The 22140-nt window shown below is 36.3% G+C and overlaps 2 protein-coding genes and 1 pseudogene across 4 annotated transcripts; 2 read left to right on the top strand and 1 right to left on the bottom strand.

Moving 5' to 3' along the window:
- Nucleotides 1-1582: 1582 nt before the first annotated feature.
- Nucleotides 1583-4711, top strand: LOC142548681 (uncharacterized). Its single transcript, XM_075657161.1, has 2 exons — nt 1583-1838; nt 3133-4711. Exons 1-2 carry the CDS (start codon nt 1746-1748, stop codon nt 4396-4398), a joined length of 1359 nt encoding a protein of 452 aa, XP_075513276.1. The 5' UTR covers nt 1583-1745; the 3' UTR covers nt 4399-4711.
- Nucleotides 4712-10558: 5847 nt separating this feature from the next.
- LOC142548680 (mitogen-activated protein kinase kinase kinase YODA-like) lies at nt 10559-15986 on the top strand. 3 transcript variants are annotated; one of them, XM_075657158.1, is made up of 13 exons: nt 10559-10744; nt 10860-10944; nt 11431-11983; nt 12134-12871; nt 13081-13168; nt 13297-13359; nt 13731-13891; nt 13977-14052; nt 14175-14234; nt 14331-14438; nt 14525-14752; nt 14987-15093; nt 15174-15986. In XM_075657158.1, exons 3-13 carry the CDS (start codon nt 11436-11438, stop codon nt 15655-15657), a joined length of 2661 nt encoding a protein of 886 aa, XP_075513273.1. In that variant the 5' UTR covers nt 10559-10744; nt 10860-10944; nt 11431-11435; the 3' UTR covers nt 15658-15986. The 3 variants fall into 3 exon arrangements, with proteins under 3 accessions (XP_075513273.1, XP_075513272.1, XP_075513274.1); XM_075657157.1 differs by lacking the exon at nt 10860-10944; XM_075657159.1 differs by lacking the exon at nt 10860-10944 and having other exon boundaries at nt 10560-10744; nt 14987-15081.
- A 990-nt stretch (nt 15987-16976) lies between these two features.
- LOC142548365 (pentatricopeptide repeat-containing protein At1g30610, chloroplastic-like) lies at nt 16977-21238 on the bottom strand (annotated as a pseudogene).
- Between the last annotated feature and the right edge of the window lie 902 nt (nt 21239-22140).

Genomic DNA, 22140 nt, shown 5'->3' with positions numbered 1-22140 from the left:
GGAAAAAGTTGGAAAGCATGTAAGAAAATCATTAATGTCACCCATAAAATTGCTTGTTTTGTTTTTTCTTCTCATCCATTGTTTGGATGAATGATGACTTTCTTTCTTGATTAGTCAGGCTTGTAATAGATGATTATTCTTAATACAATTACAAATTTCTATATAAAAACCCATTTTTTATAATTATCATTAGGGGTGTCATTTTTTTCGGGTCAGCTTTCGGGTCCAACCCGATCTAATCCGAACCCGAAAACTCCAAATCCAAACATGATTTTTTCGGGTTGAACTATGTCCAGTTGGTGGGTCGTGTCTGATTTAGACACCCCTAATTATCATCATATACTTGTTTATGCTAAATATCAAATATTTTCTTGATGTAAAAAACAAAAATTAGAAAGAAGGGAAGTGTGAATTAGAAGGGGGGGTTGAGATATCATTATCAAAGAATGGAAAGGATAATGTTTTAGAGGGAACCACCCGTGCAAAAGCATGTAGTTAATATTACAAGGGGAAAGAATCTAGTGAGCGTGTCATTTTCTATCGCACGGGGGGTAAAAGTGACTCCTCGCACGTGTGTGTTCATGCTTTCACAAAGTAATAATAAAAACTTACAGAGTTAATCAAATCCCATTATCATGTGTAATAATCAACTTTTCGCCAACCAAGAATTTCATTCCGAATATGCCCCTCTTCCTCATCTAATTCTCGTGTCCATTTGCAACACGAAGGTCACGTGACATGGAGTTAAAATTTTTCGGGGTGTGGGTGGGCGCACACAACCACAAACGTACGCCACATTAAATGCGCACTACTCCTCCACCTGGCCTCAATTTTTGCCATTATTAGCCAAGCTACTCTTTATCCTGCGCGGCGCCGTAATTTGCCGATGAAGAAATTCTCCCAAAAGGAGAGAGGGTAATTATGTCCATTATTTTATTTTATTCCACTTTGACTCCAAAATTATCTGAAAAACACATACATCCCCCTCTATTTGTAATTAATTGTACTTTTTGATTGTGGCTCCACCATTATGCATATAATTACAAAAAACAGCTATAGAGATAAGCCATCTCTAATTTTTTTTTATTATATATAAATAAAGTCATTTACTTAATAATTTAGAGAATATTATATGACAAAAACTTGTGTGAGAAGTCTCACAGGTCGTATTTGTGAGACATATCTCTTATTTGGGTCATCTATGAAAAAATATTATTTTTTATGCTAAAAGTATTACTTTTTATTGTGAATATCGGTAGGGACAAATAAAAATTCGTGAGACCGTCTCACAAGAAATCTACTCACCCATCTAACAAATAAAAATTCGTGAGACCGTCTCACAAGAAATATACTCATATTATATTTACTTATTTAGCCCATTTGCTCGTTTGTAACGTGGAATGCTCATGTCACTAGTCTAAATCACCTATTAAATAAGAATATATATATATATATATATATATAAATTTTAATTTCACAAATAAAATTAGTACTTTTTTTAACTGAATAATAATTTATATAAACAAGAAAATGTAAATGTTTTTTTTTAAAAAAAAAATAGAAGAGAGAGTCAGAGAGGCAATGAATATATATTACGATTAAAAACAACTTTGTATGTGCCTCGCCCTCTTGAGATATGCCATGTGCTATTCCCTGTAGTTTTTGTTGATTGGCTTCTCACCAAAGTCACCGGGAAATACATCGAATCCTGACGTTAAACAGCTGGAATCCGACGTAAGATCGCCATGAGCAGCGTTCAGAACACCGTGGAAACAGTGAATGCTGCAGCAACCGCCATAGTTACCGCTGAAAGCAGAGTTCAACCTTATACAGTTCAGGTCTGTGCGTATCGATTGATTTGCTTAGAAAAGTTTCATGGTGTAGATGGATTGTTAGGATTTTACTTTCAAGAATTGTGTCTTCTGCTTGAACTTTTGTTGATTGATTATGATTAGGAATGGGTTTTGGATCAAAGAATTGATATTTCATGGTTTATTGTTTGTTAATGTTATTTTATTACGCTTCAGAAAAGTGGTTACGATTGATTTGACTCATGAAGTTGTGTTGTTAAGTCCAGATAAATAATTGGTTGGGTTATTATTTAATAAAGTTCAACTGGAGAAAGAAAAAATTCACATTTTAGCCTTTAAACTTGAATGATGAAACTTTTGAGCTGGAATGATTTTTTTAGTGTATTACATGCAAGGTTTGAACTATGTATAATTGTATATGCCCTTTTTTATAATTTTATACTGATCTTGCAAAGAATACAAATTCTATGAAATATTACAATTTTGTCAAAAAGATTAGATTCCATATTTTCCTGGGATCCCGTTTGAGAAATCTCCTTCTTGCGGTGATCTGAGGTACACTCTGATACTTAAAATGATTTTATTTATGAGATTTTGAATCAAGGATTCCACAATTTCTATCTGATTTTAATTATGCGTCCATTTCTTGAAAAAACTCTGGTGAAAGCTTTGGTAATTGTAACCAGCTTGTTTTTTGTCGGATTCTTCCATTCTTGTTGTCAGATCCTTTGAAATGAGAAGCCTTTTTGCGTCATATTCGAAGATTGGGGTTTTCACCATTTAAGATCTGAGAGAGAAATGCAGATTATGGATAATATAGGACCGAAGGGCTGTGGCAATAAATACTATATATTTGAAACTTTACAGCAGTGCAAATGCTTCATTTCTTCACTCCAATAGGGCAATTTTTGTTACTAAACAAATAAAGATGAGAAAATCGAAGGATACTGTAAATAGGATTATAATGGATTAGGTGGTTTGAAGATAGCCTACTATTTTACACTTCGGTTCGACCCATTTTACGCCTTGGATATCAGAGCCACAGTCGATTAAAAATTGACCCGAAGGACATCTATTAAAAGAAATTTTTAGCCAGTCAAATGTCTGTTGGAATGGATGAACCCTTGTATGATCCACTTAAGAGTTTGTAAGATAGGTTGATCGCGACCAGACAGGGTTGCTATTAAGGGAGGAGCTAAACCATATATATATTTGAGTAATTTGATCGCTTATGTATCGTGTTTCGTGTTTGGATTTTTGCCTTGTTTTTGTTCACTCACAGAAGAAGCATAATTTTTGCCTTGTTTTTGTTCACTCACAGAAGAAAAGATGGGGAAGTTTGTGGAGTCTCTACTGTTGTTTTGGTTCTCACAAGAACAGCAAACGAATTGGCCATGCTGTCATTTTGTCAGAACCAACTTCACAGAGGATTATAGCCCCGGTCTCTGAAAATTCGAATCGTCCTGCCACCATTATGCTTCCATTCATTGCCCCTCCCTCTTCTCCAGCATATTTTCTTCAATCCGATCCTTCCTCTGCCACTCAATCACCTGTAGGTGTACTTTCTGTTCATACCTACTCACCAGGCGGGACAGCGCCTATCTTCACAATCGGTCCTTACGCTCATGAGACTGGATTAGTTTCGCCTCCCGTGTTTTCTACCTTCACAACAGAACCTTCTACAGCTTCATTTACCCCACCTCCGGAATCTGTGCAAATGACAACACCTTCCTCACCAGAAGTCCCATTTGCACAGCTTTTGTCGTCATCTCTTGCTCGGAACAAGAGATTTAGTGGGATGAATCTGAAATACCCATTGTCCCAGTACGAGTACATACCCTACCCATACCCTGGAAGCCCTGGTGGTCATGTCAAATCACCAGGCTCGGCTATTTCTAATTCTGGAACCTCTTCGCCTTTACCTGGTAAACGTGCAACCCTTGAATTTCGAATGGGGGAAGCTCCCAAGTTTATAGGCTACGACCACTTTTCTAACCGTAAATGGGGTTCCAGATTCGGTTCTGGATCTGTAACTCCCAATGGCTGGGGCTCAAGACTAGGCTCAGGAACTTTGACACCAAACAGCGGGGTATCAAGGCTCGGTTCTGGAACCCTGACACCTAATGGTGGAGAACCCCCATCTCGGGACAGTAACCTTTTGCAGATCCAAATTTCTGAAGTTGTCTCATTATCTAACTCTGAGCGGGGATCACAAAATGATGGAACTATCGATCACAGAGTGTCTTTCGAACTAAACGGTGAAGATATACCCACTTGTATAGTGAAGGAACCAGTCCCTAATTCAGGCATAATCACATCAAGAATCCCACCAGAAGCAATATCTTCAACAAAGATTGAAAGTAGCTCTATGGCTATTGACATGGAAGGGGATGGATGCCATCAAAAGAATCGTACAATCTCTCTTGGTTCAAGCAAAGATTTCAACTTCAACAATGCAAAAGAACAAGTTTCGGAGAAATCCATTATCGACTGTGAGTGGTGGACGAATGATAAAGCTGTGAAAAAGGAATCAAGCCCTCAAAACAACTGGACTTTCTTACCAATGATGCAATCGAGAGCCAGTTAACACTAAACACGAAAGTATAGCCAAGACATAAAGATTGCAACTTTTTAGAAATCAGGGAAGCAAAGCTTGTTTGTCCGTGAAGTGCACATGGATTTGTACAGGAAAAAGATTTCCCTAAACTCAAGACCATACCTGATAATAGCGTTTTGTTATGAGATTTTTGTTTGATTTGTCATTATTTAGCTTTTGATGTGTATACTACAAAATATAGATGACGGGAGGAGTTGTATTGTGAAAGGGGTTCTATTCTGTTAACAAACATCAGTGTAATAAAAAAAACATATTGAGTTATTATGCGCCAACTGTTTTAGTATTACTTGCTACGCAAGGCCTTTGAAAGAACATCAGTTGTTGATGTGATTCTGCCCGAAACTAACTAGTTTCATGGAAATCTTGATGCAAACGAGGTCTCGATCTCATGCTAATTGATATAATACCGACATTGTTCCATAGCTCCCTGGGGCTATATCTTAAGCATCAGCAACACCAACATAATAGTGGATTCCGATCTAGCGTGCCAGTGCCAGTGCCAGTTCTGACCTTCCGCGTATGCTGGTTTTCTCCTGAAACAATAACCATATATTTATAGAAATTGAAGAGAACTATATATGAACAGTAAATACAATTAAAGTTATGATGATATTTCGTATCTTTTTTTAAGTAACAGTTGGGCCTTGAACTCGAGATATTGTCTCAAATTTAAGATCTTTGAGCTCGACGAGCCTACAAGTCAACTACCATTTCGTATCTAAAAGAACATTTCTGGTCGAATGTAGGATGTGAAACGAGAATAAGAATATAATAAGTAGAAGTAGAGCGTACGTATTATGTGCATAATTAAAATATTAGCTATTCAATGACTGCCAGCACATGCATATTCCATTTACAGCGATCTCTATTTATTTGTCAGTCATACTTTAATTCTATTACAATTGTATAAATGGGTAACCAGATACTGTGAGCAAATACCTAAGAATAATGTTATACCACCTCTGCAACTTATATATCTAGATTTGCAACTTTCCTGCAAAATCACTGGGTTCTACGGTGTCCTGATCCTATACTTGTCAAATATTAGGATTCAAGATACAGACGTCTACAAAGTCATGCATGTTGTAGAAATCAGCGGCTGCATGTATATGTATGTCCCCTGCAGCTTCCGCGGTCTAGCTCTGTTCGGGCTAAAATTTTAAACTTTAAAATATTTTAATATTTTAAATCGATCTACTTGGGCTAATATCATATTATTCCAAAATTATACAAAATTTACACATAATTTTTTTTTAAAAAAAATTGGGTCACCCAGGCTAAAGCCCGGGTATATATGTATGTGTAGGGATGTAAATGAACCAAACCGTTTGCGAGCTATTCAAAGCTCGGTTTGATAAAAAGTTCGTTTGAGCTCGTTTGTTAATCATATCAAGCCAAGCTCAAGCTCGATTTTGAACTCAAAAATTTAATCAAACCAAGCTCAAGTCTAAAGATATTCGGCTCGTTAGCTCGCAAACATGTTTGATAATAGGCTCGCGAGCTCGAGCTCGCGAGCCTATTATCAGCTCGAGCTCGAGCTCGGCTCGTTTAGGTGGCTTGTAAGCTTGAGCTTGACTCATTTGTTGAGTTGACAAATAAAAATATTATTACTAATGTCAATGGAAGGAATTGAACACAAGACAAATAAAAATATTATTACTAATGTTATTATAAACTTTGCAGGATACTTGACTAGTTGTTATTGGAGATGATTTGTAATTCCTGATTTTAATGGATTCTTTAACGTCCTCCCTACTTTCTCACTAGACTTAGTTGAAGTATTAAAGTGGTGAAATTATTTCATTGTTATTTATATGGTGATATTACTAATGTTATTTTGGAATGTTCAATAATATATTGATTTATGTTTTTTAGCTCTTATTTGTGTCGTTTTGGTTATTTATGAATGAATTTACATTTTTATGTCTGATTTAAAATTAATTTATAAATATATTTAATTTTTAACAAGCTCGAATCAAGCTCAAACTCGAGCTCAATTCTATGCTTTACGAGCTTTAAAACTAGTCGAGCTCAAGTCATGCTTGTTAAACATGCTAAACGAGCTATTAATGAATCAAGCTCGAGCATGACTTGATTAACATGCTAAACGAGCTTTTAACGAACCGAGCTCGAGTTTTTCCCGAGCTTGGTAATTTCAAGACAAACCAAGATCGTGCCTGATAATAAAAGCTCGAGCTCGAGCCTCAAACAATCTTAAATGAGCCAAGCTCAAACCTGATACTGTTTGGTTTACTTTGGATCGTTTACATCCCATGAGGCTCCGCCACTCTGCTTCCGCCATTTTGAAATGCCTGAAATCCCAACCCCAAGATAATTTCCAATTGTAAACCAAAGTAAGCTCTCGCAGCTAGAAAGTAAATAGACAATATATTTACCATTCGTTGAAGTAAAAATAAAATAAAAGTTGTGATGCATGTAAAAATTTATTTATGGGATATAAAAAATATTTTAGAATTGAAATTTAAAATTTATGTATCATCTAGATATATACAATTTTCGATTTTTCTCATTTCAAAAGTCTTTTAGTCACATTCCATCATATTTGCCAACTTGCGAACATGTGCCTACGGAAAAATGCCCACCCGAAGTTGAGTAGATGGGAGATTAATCAACCTAAAGGCTTTAGAAGATTGGGATTATGAGAGTTTAAATTAGTGGAAAAAGACAGATTTTTATTTGAAAATTCAAATATGATTATTTTTATTAAACGAGACCATTATCCATATATTGTTACTGTTCCATATATTAATTCATATTGTGGCTGTCTGTGTGGAATTCTATTGAAAAATCAAAAAGTACGCAGTCTCACGAATTTATATATGTGAGATGAGTCAACTCTACCAACATCCACAATAAAAAGTAATACTCTTAGCATAAAAAGTAATACTTTTCATGGATGCCCAAATAAGAGATATGTCTCACAAAATATGACACGTGAGATCGTCTCATACAAGTTTTTGTCAAAATCAAATGCTTAGACGTTGACATATGATATTTTCATGTGAAAACTAACTAAAAAAATTCCATGTCAAATAAACTATAAGCTTCAATTTCCTTTATTTATTCGAGCTAAATGAATCCCCCCTTTCGAATCTTAGACAGTGGCCTAGCTTTAATGATGCTCTAAAGTCTATAATTATTTATTGCTATGGTGCTTGTCTATGTCCGAATAATGATCTTAATTTCCATTAATGAAACCAAATAATATGTGATATTCAAAAGTGAAAGGGCCCTATAACCTGATGAGTAATGTTATATATACAATCAAATTTATACAACGTAAAAAATTCAATATAAAATTTCATTTATTAAAATCTCACGATAAATTCAAATCAAAATCTCATGAAATAATAACAAAAGCTCACGAAATAAGCAAAATATCACGATATAATTATTGTAAATATCGTCGCTATGATATCTTGGTCGTACCGTTAGCATTATTTTAACCTAATTACAATGTTATTAAAGCATTGCATATATTTTTTTAAAAAAAAAAACCCTAAAATATCCCTTTTAAATTTCCTTTTTACTTGCTAAAAATAAGAAAAAAGCACTTATTTTCGCACGAAAGTACGCAATATATTTCGTTCTTGTAACTTATTTTTCCAAAGTGATTTTTTTTTTTGGGGTGAAGAGAATACGTGAAAATTTTAATGAAGACAGAAAAAATTATACAGAAAATTGGGAAATACGACAAAGAAAAAGGAAGATGAAAATTGACTTGCTTCACATGAAAGCAACAACACAACAAGGGATAGATTTAGATCAAGAAAATGTTTGACAGTGACGAAAACCATTTGGATATATCTGTTAATATTCAGGTTATTAGGGACAAAGGGCCTAATGACCTGTTTAGAGTAATGTTACAGATACAACGATATTTATATTACAATTTTTATCATAAAAAAAATCAATACAAAAATTCTATTTATCAAAATTTAATGAATAATTAAAATTAATCGATTTGCAAAGTTTTGAAGACTGAAGTCAAATTAACAATCCCGCCCATCAATATCCGAGGTTGTTGTATTCTTGCTAGTTTTTATAAAGGGTTGAAATAAAAATTCAAATGTGATAATTTCATCATATAGGATCGTGAAGGAACCCAATTAGAAATTTGACAAAAACTTGTGTGAGACGGTCTCACGGATAGGGATGACAATGGGACGGGACGGAGTGGGGGCGGGTTTGCCATCCTCGTCCTCGTCCACAAATTCCATCCCACCCCCATACCCGGCCTGATCTCGTTTTTTCGGGTTCGGGGAATCCCAAAACCGAAATTTTGGAGATCAACTTCCCATTCTCGTCTCATATCCATTTCAAAAATATTAATATGGTAAGACGATGACGGATTCGAAAATTTTCTCAAACTAAAACTTATTATATTATCCTATTATTATTAGTGAAAATATTAATATTAACATCAATATTATTATATTTATAATAATATTATTTTATTATTGATATTATTTCGGGGCGGGTTCGGAGATGAGGATAATAATCTCATACCCGTCCCAACTACATCGGGGATCTAAAAAAATCCACATACTCGAACCCAAATCCGAAAAAATCGGGGATGCCCGTCCCCGTTTCGGGTTTTCCTCGCGGGGCTCCAAACGCATGGGAAAAGTTGTCATCCCTACTCACGGGTCGTATTTTGTGAGACAGAGCTCTTAGTTGGGTCATCCATGAAAAATTATTACTTTTTATTATGAATATCGATAGGATTGACCCGTATCACATATAAAGATTCGTGAGACCGTCTCACAAGAGACCTACTCTAGAAACTGATGGTGAAATGAAGAAAAAAATAGTTTAAAGGATATATATAATTCAATATGGTTGAAAGGCTATTTTGTCAAACTAACTTAATTTAATTAGGCCAAACTTTATTAAAAATCCCTCAAATAATTTTGATCTTTTTGTAAAATATTTAAAATATATATTTTTTCCCCGTGGATAGTTTGTCAAAGTCCAGACGACGAAGGCAAATTGACTCGGACATAGCACAGAGTCAACATTATTTTATAATTCACGTTGTAGTACATTATAATTAAATGGGTTGACTTTGGGGAGACTAAGGTAGATTTTAACGAATAAAATGATTAAAAAAAATTAAATGATAATCTTAACATGTTATAATATTTTAACGAATAAAATGATTTAAAAAAAAAGTGATGATAGATTATAAAAATATAAATAAAAACACGATAAATTCGAAAAAAAATCTGAATGTGAATTCAAAAAATCTGTCATAAAATCGCATTGCAAATCTGAATGTAAACAATGGCTCAAACAATCTATTCAATACAAAATTAGAATGTCAAAAAAAATGACCTAAACGTGATTATATATATATATATATATATATATACATAAACTGTGTTTATACAATGCTGCAATCATAATTAATGTGATATTAAAGATTTTTGTATTTATGTTGTCGACCCACTCGCGGGAGTGCATCATATAGATCAAGATCATTCAATCGACGATATAGATCAGTATCAAATAACTTGTGGACGTTACGCCGAATAAAACATATTGAATATAACATATAATTTTCCATACCTTAACCAAATTGCTCTCCATATCATACTACATTATGCTATTTATTTTTTTGGTTTTCTTCGCATTTTTTTTAAATATTCGTGAAATTAGAAAATAAAAAAAAATTATCATATATAGTATTCAATCATTTTTATCTATTTAACGTGATCTAAATAAATTGTATTATTTATCAAAATTTAACATGACTTTTTAACAAATAAATAAATAATTATATTTTTTTCCCCTTGAAAGCTGAAAATCATTCTTTAGCACAAAGTGTTGCCCTTAATTAATAAAAATAAATGATTTCCATTAATGAAAAATAAAATAATATAAAGTATGTACGAAAAAGTTAACCACAAATCATAATGAGTCAGGTTTTCTTTTTAATTATGCAACTAAACATAGATTAAGTTGGTGACAATATGATTAAATTTAATTATTTGAAATTACATTAAATCAGATTCCTATTATTATTATTATTACGATAATAATATTTTATTAATAACTAAAATAATTGCATTTTAAATTCAACCCTTTTAGACAACTCTCTCTCTCTCTCTCTCTCAACCCTCACGAGCTTCTCTCCTTACGCGCTCTCTTCGAAACGTCTCAAATCCACGAGCTACACGCGCTTAATTTTTCTGGGCGTAGTCTTTAAGCGTGTGGGATTAAACAAATTTGATGGAATATGAAGAGGGGGTGAATGTATCTTGTTCTTGGATGTGAAGAGCTGAGATTTTGAGTAAGTTTATTCAGTGTCTGCGTGATTTATGACAGTTAATTAGATACTACGTTTGTTTGAAATTTTGTTTTGTATTTGTGGATCCGTGGTGAATTTAAGCTGTGATTTTGGGTAGTAGAGATCATTTTTTGTTGACGCCGTTGATTATGGAGAGATCAGAAGTGTTTATTTGATTAATAGTTGAAAGCTGAGTAGAAATGGTAAGAATTTTTTTGCTATATTTGTGTTGCTGTGTTAAAGATTATCTTTTGTTGTATTTTGCTTCATATTATTGTTCATTTTGCTGATATTTATGGTGAAAATATTGAATTGGTAAATGAAAGGACATTCATGGATGGACTACTGATTTTTAAAAAGAGGATGAAAAAATAGCAAGAAGAATATCGTAAAATGACTAGTTATGGTTGTTCAATCTATTGACTTGTTCAGTTCTTTAGGTTGTAATGTTGGATATACATTTCCCCTAGTTTGTTATGCCGACGAAAGATTTAAATTTTCACTTCGTATGACCTTTATTAACAATCCAACTCTGGTGGTTAAAAAAAAGGATTCCGACTCTGATCTAAGTTTGACTCTGGAAGACGTTTCGGGGCAACACGCACATGCATGATATTTGAATCGATCTTTTAGTCACGAGCTGTTTTGTTATTGAGATCACAGTCTTGCTTTGTAATCTTATGTTTTAGAAAACATGCCTTCTTGGTGGGGGAAGTCATCGTCGAAAGAACCAAAAAAGAAAGAAATCAAAGAAAGATTTATTGACACAATACAAAGGAAATTTAGGAGTCCTGATAGTAAATCAACCGGCGTATCGGGAGGATCTAGAAGACGTTCAAGTGATACAGTTTCAGAGAGAGGGTCTCAGTCAAAAGCCCATTCAAGGTCTCCGTCACCTTCCAAACATGTAGCACGTTGTCAAAGTTTTGCCGAAAGGCCTCTAGCTCAAACACTTCCGTTGCCAGGTCCCGCAAATGTGAATCATTCTGATGCTAGAACAGGCAAAAAGGAAAAGAAAAAATTAGAAAAGGGCACTAAACCATTATCATTTCTGCCATTTTCGAGGCCTGGATGCACCCGGCATAGGCTGGATCCATCAGATTTCGATGGTGAACTGGTTGTTACTTCAATCTCTAGTGAATGTTCCATTGAGAGTGATGAACCAGTTGGTTCACATCAGCGTAGCCCTATGGCATCTGACCATGATTTTAGTGCTGGAAAAGCTGCTATTGGCCCTTCAACGTGAGTGGTCCTCTAAAGTAATGCATGGAAGGACATTTATTTGTTTTTTCTAAAAAAATAAATTTGCTCGTATAATTTGGACTTCTAATATAGAAGGTTTCCTTCCTGACTAACACCTGTGCTTTCTTTTCTCTTATTATTTTAATAAAGCGTTGTTGTCAAGGATCAGTCCCCTGTTGCTCCAGTAATCTCAAGAGAGACACCATTTCCAGTGAATGTCTCCGACAATAAAATCACCTTCTCTCCACCTTGTAGAAGACAGCATTTGAACAGTCAAATGCTGAACTTGCAGGTTCCACCTCACGGTGCTTTTTGCAGTGCTCCAGACAGCTCAATGTCTAGTCCCTCCAGAAGCCCAATGAGAGCTTTTGGCTATGAACAGGTTACAAGATCTGCTTTCCCTGCTGGAAAGATTTATCCAGATATTCCCTTTCTTGGATCTGGTCAATGTTCAAGTCCAGGCTCAGGTCAGACCTCTGGGCATAATTCAATGGGAGGAGATATGGCAGGGCAATTATTTTGGCAGCCCAGTAGAGGAAGCCCTGAATATTCACCTAATCCTAGTCCCAGAAGGACAAGTCCTGGTCCTAGTTCAAGAATTCATAGCGGTGCTGTAACGCCGCTCCATCCTAGAGCTGGAGGAGGAAACTCTGAGTCGCAGAATAATAGGCTCGATGATGCAAAACAACAAAGTCACCCCCTCCCCCTTCCTCCCCTATCAATTTCCAATTCCTCGCCTTTCTCTCATCCAAATTCAGCTGTGACGTCACCATCAGTATCACGTAGTCCAGGAAGAGCAGAGAATCCTACAGCCTCTAGTCCACGATGGAAAAAAGGGAAGTTGCTTGGCCGAGGCACCTTTGGACATGTTTATGTTGGTTTTAATAGGTGAGAAACTATTGTTATCGCATGCCCTGAGTTTTTCATTTATTCTCGTTTTCCATTACATGTCTGTTGGTTTGTATCCTAGGCATCTCCCCAATTTGTTCTTTCAATCTTTTGTTTTCGAAATTGTTTCAGTGCGCGTGTGTGTGTATTTGACTCAATTGTCTTGAAATCCTTTCGTGATTTTATGGGTTCTGTTCTTTGGGTTCTAGTGAAACTGGTGGAATGTGTGCCATGAAGGAAGTAACATTATTTGCTGATGATGCAAAATCAAAGGAAAGTGCAAAGCAGTTAGGACAGGTGAGTATTTTGGCCGTTAGAATGATTGAGGCTAAATTTTTCATGTATTTTCTGAAGCAAGTCTTCAGCTGATTTTTTCCTTATATTTTGTATGAGGAAGTTCATTCAATCTGTATTGTTTCTTGCAGGAGATAATGCTGCTGAGCCGCTTAAGCCATCCTAATATTGTACAGTATTATGGATCTGAATCGGTTGGTCACTTTCCTGCTCTGATTTTCTTGGATGCCTCCTATAATGAGTCTTTTGTTGCGTAAACTTTCTAAATATCCATTAGCGAATTTAATTTAATAAAATGCTTTGCACTTTTTTCGGCAATTAAAAGCCGACAATTACTTCCTTAAGAGCAGTTTATCACACTTTCAGAAGAAAAAAACATTTATAAATTTTTTTATGCAAATCATAAAATTTGTGGATAAATTGTTGCCAACTCGTATCTCTTATCGAAATAAACTTGTGTACAATCATGCAATCCATGGTAACTTGTATGGATCACTCATAAATTACCACGTGATGTCATTTTTTTGGATTTCCGTTGATGTTTTAATTCTTTATCCCTGATCAGGTGGATGATAAATTATATATATATTTGGAATATGTATCTGGGGGTTCAATACGTAAAATTCTGCTAGATTATGGGAAGTTAGGAGAATCAGCGATTCGCAGTTATACTCAACAAATTCTGTCAGGGCTTGCCTATTTACATGCCAAAAATACCTTGCACAGGTAAACCTGATCAAACTTCGTTGAATTGGTTTTGTTCTTGCGATGTTGGTTTGGATATGAATTCTTATAGAAGTATCTGTATCAGGGATATTAAAGGGGCGAATATCCTTGTGGACCCAAGTGGCCGAGTTAAGTTAGCAGACTTTGGCATGGCAAAGCACGTGAGTTTTAATATATTATTTCAAGCGTCTGTCAATTTTTTTTACGTTTCAAATAAATTTTGCACACGGGAAATGAAGAGTCAGGATTATCCGCTTGCCTTCATGTTATAAGGTTTTTACAGATTGCAGGGCAATCATGTCCATTATCTTTTAAAGGTAGCCCTTATTGGATGGCACCTGAGGTTAGTATATTGATCATCATCTCTCACCTCACCTAAAGTTTCTTGTGCTCGCTTTCCAGCCGCATAACCATATTCTTCTTGTTTTTTTGTGCTTAGGTTATAAGGAATTCTGGTGCATGTGGTCTGGCTGTTGATATATGGAGTCTTGGATGCACTGTCTTGGAAATGGCTACTTCGAAACCACCTTGGAGCCAGTACGAAGGGGTGTGTGAAACTCTTTGGACTCTAGTTTCAGGACTTGATTTTCATTTTTGTTTATTTGATATATATCTGGTCTTTTGTGATTGAAGGTGGCTGCCATGTTCAAGATTGGGAATAGTAAAGAACTTCCAACAATTCCTGATCACCTCTCTGAAGAAGGCAAAGATTTTGTGAGGCTCTGTTTGCAGCGGAATCCCCTGCATCGTCCCACAGCTTCTCAGCTTTTGGAGCATGCTTTTGTGAAAGGTGCTGCTCCAGCAAAAGAAATAACTACTGCTTCTGAGCATCCTGCGGGAACAAATGTTGTAAAATCCACGGTACACTACTTTATCTGGGATAAGTATGTATACATTTATATGTGTATGTGTGTGTGTGTGTTTGTGAAATGCTGTCTAATTTCATATTTCAGGCAAGTAGATTCAGTGATAATTTTGTTATTTTTTCTTTAAAACCTTCGAAAATCGAAACAGTAATACATGCTTTTCATTTGAAGTTCACTTGCTCTCCATGTATGTATCAGCGATAAAACATGTTCAATGAATCTTCTGTAGGGCATTATTGTTCCTGTGAGAACTCTTCTGCAATCGGATATGGAGAGACTTGCCATCCACTCCTCCAGGATATCAAAATCCAATTTTCATTCGAGGTCTTTATACATGTGCGTGCGTGTGTAACTGTGACGTTAAGGTAGTTTTGAAAAGCTCACTTGTTTTCTGATTCTTTCCTTGTCATCAACAGTGACTCCTATTCTCCAAGGAACATATCGTGCCCTGTGTCTCCAGTTGGGAGTCCTCTTCTACATCCAAGATCTCCCCAACACATGAATGGGAGAATGTCCCCTTCGCCCTTATCTAGCCCTTTTACATCTGGTTCCTCCACTCCTCTAACTGGCGGTATTGGCGCCATCCCACATCATCTTAACCAATCAATGTTCCTGCAAGAGGGTTTTTACAACGACCCAAAGCGCCCCTCTTACTGGGATCCGGATATTCTGAGAGGGGTATATGCAGAATCTAATGCATTTCAAGAACTGGTAGCATGTGATAATGATGTCTTTAAAAAGCAGTTTGGAAGGGAAGCCAATGGAGAATTTTATAATGGGCAATCAGTATTGGCCGATCGTGTGACTCAGCAGCTTCTGAGGGAGCCCATTAAGCCGAATCCACCACTTGATTTCAATCCTTCCTCTTCACCAGCGTGTCACCATACTACTGGAATTTAACTATGTTCGATACTGCACGAAATGGTTCATGATAGGCCTAATTCACCCGAGGCTCGATTTTGTATGCACATTTTTGACATCGCTCAGCCGTCTCAAGTTCTCGGAGGAAGACTTCTCGGAGCCTCATGCCATCAGACAGTCCCGCTCTTACAAATTTAAGTTGTCTAGGTTTGATTTGACATGAATACAAATGAAAATATTCATTTACATGGGGTTGATGGCTTTGATAGTACAGCTTAACCCGTTGCTAAATCTTTGGAATTAAAATTGTAGACCAATATAACATTGAATGTTATTTCTCATGAAATATGTAGTTCTTTCACATCTCACTTCGCTGCCGTGACAAATTTTAGAATTATCTATGGAATCGAAAAAAATTATAAGAAATTTAACGCGAATGTCTAAAACCCACAAGTTTTTCGTAGCCACCACACCAGCCTTGCCTGAGAATAAACCAACCTATGCCATGCTGGTGTGCCCCTCCTGCAGGTATTATGAAAATCCAAGAAAATGCTGCTGTTACGGAGGCAATTCCTTGGTGTGGGAGTGGTGGCGAGGGACTAGTACGACGTTCTTTTTGCTTAACTCGATTACTCCCAGGCAAATATTCTACTCACCTCGCCGAAGTGCTTGCAGCGGGAGAAGGCATATGGGCTGCTGCTCTCAGTTTAATTAGAGGAAGTGGAATTTAGACACGGATGCGACCACTGTGATTCATGCAACTAATAGCCCTTCACGTGGTCTCTGGAGTGTCCATGTGGTAACCTTTCTAAGGAAAGTTTGTTTGGCAGAAAATGCTCGGGTACCTCACTGTCCTAGATTAGCTAAATGAGTGGCGCATCTCCTGGACCACTTACCGTCTACATTGATGGCAAAATAGCGATTTTTTGGATTCTTTTCCTTAGTTATTAGATATTACTGTAAAACATGGTACGCGATCGTGATTAATCCATCTTGAAAAACCGCAACAAGCCTTTATCACATTAAGAGCCTGTTTATTTTTCTTTAAAATAAAAGTTGCATCATATCGAGTCTAAGACAGCTGAAGATCCAAAGATTATTTTAAGGAGAGCGCAAAATTCGATTATGTTTGTTTCAAACAACTGCTTTATCATGATCAAAATCCATGACGTATATTCATTCACTTTATAACAGCCTTCATATGACAATTATATTTGAATTCAGATATAATGAGAAAGAGAAGTAACCCACTAAAAACGGAGAGGCAGAGCCAATACTCCGGTTGACGGCAGGGAAACTTGACAAGAATTACAAAAAGGAACACAGATTTTTCATAAACGAGGTGATTCTTTTAAATATTATTCATTATCAAAACACGAGCGTAATATGTATATCATTTGGAAAAGCCCACAAATCATCGAGTTGTAAGTGAATACATTGGGTTATTACCCCTTTTCAAACATTTTCCGAGCCTTGTCAAGCTCACCAGCCACAACATACCCCGTTATCACGACGGTGTAAGTGACAACACCAGGCCTACATACATGCTTCATCATTTCATCGAAGAAATAAAGACAGGCATCCATATTTCCAGCCCGACTGAGCCCATCTATCATTGTCGTGAACTGGAGAACACTTGGATCTACCCCACCACCTTCTTTCAGGTGATTCAGAAGCTTCAATGCTGCTATTGGTTCGGGTGCTCCACCGGATCAAATCAATCATGTTGTTCAGGAAAATGAGCAAAGTAGATCAATGAAAGAAACTCGTGAATGGGCGCCAGAGGGGTGTCCGGCGTGGCCACTCCGATGTTAAAGTCAGCCGGTTAAGATAAAAAACACAAGCTATATATGCGAGAATGTATGTGTAATGTCCGAGATTTTGATTCTGTTAATATGAGATTATTGATTATGAATTGATATAAGTATAGACGGGCTATTACGAGACCAGATTGGCCAAAACATATGAAGGGTGCAATTTTTAGACAGAACTATTGGCGCCCGAGGGGTAGAAAATAATCGCCCGAGCGCCAATGTTCAACAGGAGCATGTTTTGGGCAGAGGATGCGGCGCCCGAGCGGTAGTTTGTGATCGCCCGAGCGCCAATGCATCGCAAGATTGGAGTTTGGGCAGAAAGTCTGGCGCCGTAGCGGCAATCTTTAACCGCCCGAGCGCCAATAGATAACAAGCCGAGTACCGGGCAGAGTGTTCGGCGCCCGAGCGGTAGTTTATAACCGCCCGAGCGCCGACTGAAAATCAGGGAGAATGGGACACGTATCTTTACATGCATGAGATATATATATAAGTTTCCTTCTTCAGAATTTATCAGGAAGAGTCGAGGATTTTCTCTAAGAAATCCTTACGCCTTTTAGCGTATAGATTTGTGATTTGTGAACTTATCCACCCGTCCGATTTTGAATCCGACTTCACTACTGTGTTTCTATCGACTCAGGCTTCTACAGGACGTAAGTTTTGTTACGTTTAGATATGATTTGAAATTATGATATTGTCAGAATTGAATAGGAATCATATATGGTGTTTCTGATACAGTAGACATCGTATAATTGAAGTCAGATTAAAGAACAGACTATTTCTGTAATTGTTATGATTTTCGGAATCGATTTGACTGAGATTCGATATCATATTTGTATTATCATTGAAATTATGAGTTATACCGGTATTGATTATGAGTTCTGGTATTATTTCTGAGATGTTGGGATTTACGGGGTTATCGAGACTGTATTGTTATGTCGTCGAAACCTCAGTAGATTGATATTGATCAGATTTACGATTGACTGAGATTGTATTGTTGTACTGTATGTCGATTGACATTGATCAGATAGTATGTTGATTTGAGTATTGATCAGAACATGTTCTGAATTGAGTTACATATTGATATTGTGTCTGTTCGGTATTGTTATTACCAGATTGAGAATGGACATAGTTGAATTCAGGATTTCGTCTTCGTCAGAGCGAGAAGATAAAGGTAAATTAATGTTGAGTTGGGATTGCACAACTCGAGTGAGGTTTGGCTCGAGTTTCCCTAAATCACATACTTTACCTTATTGTATTGATTTGATTGACATACTTGTTCTCTTGATTGATAGATAGCAGGTATTAGACGAGAATCTTGTGACAGAAGTGCCTGATAGTGGTGGGATCGCCACGGGCACATTGCACGATGTTACAGGATAGTGTAGACATCTTGGGACGGAAGTGCCTGACAGTGGCGGGATCGCCACGGGCACATTGCACGATGTCTCAAGATGGGATATTAGCGATAGAGCTACAGTCCATGACGGATAGGTCAGGACACCGGATGTTGGTTATATCGAGTAATAGGATTGGAATTCTTCTATTACGGAATTCGATATAGGAACACCATACTTGGTTATATCGAGTAATAGGAACAGAGTTCCTTCTATTACGGAATTCGATATTGGAATACCACATTTGGAAACCGGGATCCCTAGACTAGGATTGAGTCTAGTCTTAAATGTGACGTCATGAGTCTAATTGACAGTTATATTGATTCATGTTGATTATGTTCCTGAATATGGCACATATTGATTTATGTTCCTGATGATGGTACATGTTTAGAATATGATTTATTCTTGATATGGATTTATATTCTGATTTGAATACATGTTAGACATATCTGTTATATGCGGTTACATTGTTTTTATGATTGCATGTATACATGATTTATACTGAGAATGTAATTCTCACCCGAGTTATCCGGCTGTTGTCTTGTTTGTATGTGTGCATGGCAACAGGTGGGATAGGATCATGGTCAAGAAGAGAACGAGGCTGGACTAGATAGCGTGGAGATCCGGGCTTCGAAGCAACTTAGGATTCAGCACTGATATATAGTTGAATCTAGTTGAATTCTTGTAGATAGTACAAGATTTATATTTTTATGTTTAATATTTAATTTGAATTGAATTACATTACGTTTCCGCTTTGTATTTTAAAAAAAAATTTAGACCCTGTTTATTATAAATGTTTGAATTATTCCTAAAGACGATTAAGGAATGGATTAGTGTCCGGGTCCCCACAATATGTGTGCTTCAAAGATTTCAGAATCCTTTAAATGAGATGCATACCTTCTATTTATAGGAGAAAATGTGGTATGTACATTGTTTTCAGTGCCTACCTACTAAATATGTCAAATCGGCCGCCCATATTTTCTGATGACTTATATGACACGCCAAAGACATGTTGTTCTGACAGATAAGATTGACCATATCCATACACTCGAGTGTGGTGCAATTCTCGAGGTAGCCCGGGTGAAAGTTTTCGGTCATTTGTATGAGAGCCCGAGCTCTTCGATCGCTCGGGAGGAGAATGTCCCGGGCGTTTCTCTGCCCGGCTTCTGAAGAATCTATCCTACAGATTGACCCAGATTCGGGCTATCCAATTTTTGTATCGGGTCATCCGTGACCCGGGCTCTTATGGGATATCAATGCAAAAGGAGATTAAATGTATGAAAATGGGGAGAAAACCCATTTCTGCCCTTCTCATCTAGTAATCTGCGAAACTGATCCAGCTTCCCCAACTGAAACTTGGCACACGTGATGATATTATAAGTCAACACATATGGGGAATGGCCTTCGACCAACATCTGCTGATACACCCATTCTATCAGTCTGTATTGATTTTGTGTCAAAAGAGCGTGCAGAATCGCATTGAAAGAATGCTTAAACGGTCTATAATTAAAGTACGTGCGGTAGTAGGATAACATTGCTCAATCTTCTCATCAACCAATCTCCGCATTGCCTTGAATTCTTCAGACTCTGAAAAGATCTGCATCATAATGTGATAATCATTAACTGTATGTCTGTAATTATCTTGTTCATTAGACCACATAAAGAACTTGTAACCAAGCTTGGCACGCCTATTTCTGTTCGCGTAATTTATAGTCTTTAAGATACCAAAAATAACTTCTCTTGTAAGAAGACCTGATAAATCATTTAACACCGGTTCTGCATCAAATCTGGACCATCTTGATGCAGAATTTCAAGAATCCTAACAGCATCATTCCTCACCTCATCAATAAAATTCTGTTTTGCAAGAGACATTTGATAATTGTAGACTGTAGTCCTCAGAATCACCTCTGGCACCCGAAGAACCAATAGTATCAGATAAAGCTGCGGTGTTTTCTTCCACATTGGACTCAAAACTCGAGCTTCTCCGCTTTTCACGAAAAAAACCATCAACGCCTTTGAACCCGTTTTCAATATTATCGCCATCAATTGTTCAACTACATAAAGCACGAGAAACCTCACAAAAACAAGAAAATCCCTTGATAATCAAACACAACGAACGAACATATTCACGGCAAGACACAAACGAATTTACATGGTTAATCCACGGGAGAATAGTCACGCTTGTTTTATTATCATCACCCCAATTCGCCGTCCCAAGTTTTGCAAAGATAAATCTATATATAATTACAAAGTTTTTCTTCTATATTTTACTCATCTTTCCTCTCCCTTTAAAGCTCTCCATCTTGTTCTACAAGAAGAGATTCTTCCTAGTGTTTTGCTTTTCTGGACTTGCTGTCATATGTGAGTTCTTCCATGAGCTAGCTCTCCCACGAGGATCTATATATATCAGCATTCCCTTTTCAGCCCAACTCCATATATAATGTCGTTGGTTTATGAAATTCCCTATCAGTTATGGTCACCAAATGTAGCCCAACTCCATTTGTTTTAAATAAGAAATAAGATAATATTAATTTTAAAAAATTAAAGAAAATTATAGGCTGGGCCAACCGGACCCGCCGCGAATTGGCCTTTTGACAATATTATTACATATGACTAACTATAATAGCCGGATATAATTTTTTTAAAATCTCGATTTTTAAATATTATTCTTTTTGAGTTTATAATTGATTTGGGTCTAGATTTTATTTGTTCGTAGTGAATATATATAATAATTAAAGGAGAGAAACAATTTCAAATCTTATTACCAGATTTGGTGTAATTTAGGCAAACGTACACGATCAACAAAATATGACCACATATTGAACTTGAGGATGAAGTTTATTTCCAAACATGGTCCATTGTACCATATTCAATACTTGGTCATTTGGTACCCATCTTACGATTCTGATACCAGATCTCAGTTTCGAGATTCAATTATAACATTTTTTTCTCATAACTAAAAAAATCGTATTAGCGGAAATAAATTTGTTAATATTGATGTTGGATTGTGGATATACCTAAAAAAGAAAATTACAAAATAAAGAAAACAATTAAGATAATAGCTGATGTAGCTCAATGGTCGGGTCGAAGAATGATGACCCGAATCATTGTTCTGCAAATTATGTAATATTTGATTTTATATATTGTGCTACATTGATTGACTGAAATATTACGAATAATAGAAGAAATTATGGACCACAAAAAATTTTTAATTATCAAGATTCAAGAACCTGTTCATAATAATTTAATAAGTTTTTTTTTTCTTTATAGTCGTTTTCAATCTAAGAAGCGTTTTTAGTAAAGTTACTCAAGGA

Source organism: Primulina tabacum, chromosome 6 (assembly GCF_025594145.1).
Source record: "Primulina tabacum isolate GXHZ01 chromosome 6, ASM2559414v2, whole genome shotgun sequence".
Lineage (NCBI taxonomy): Eukaryota > Viridiplantae > Streptophyta > Magnoliopsida > Lamiales > Gesneriaceae > Primulina > Primulina tabacum.
Note: the sequence above shows the minus strand (reverse complement) of the source record. Positions and strands in the feature narration are given on the sequence as shown.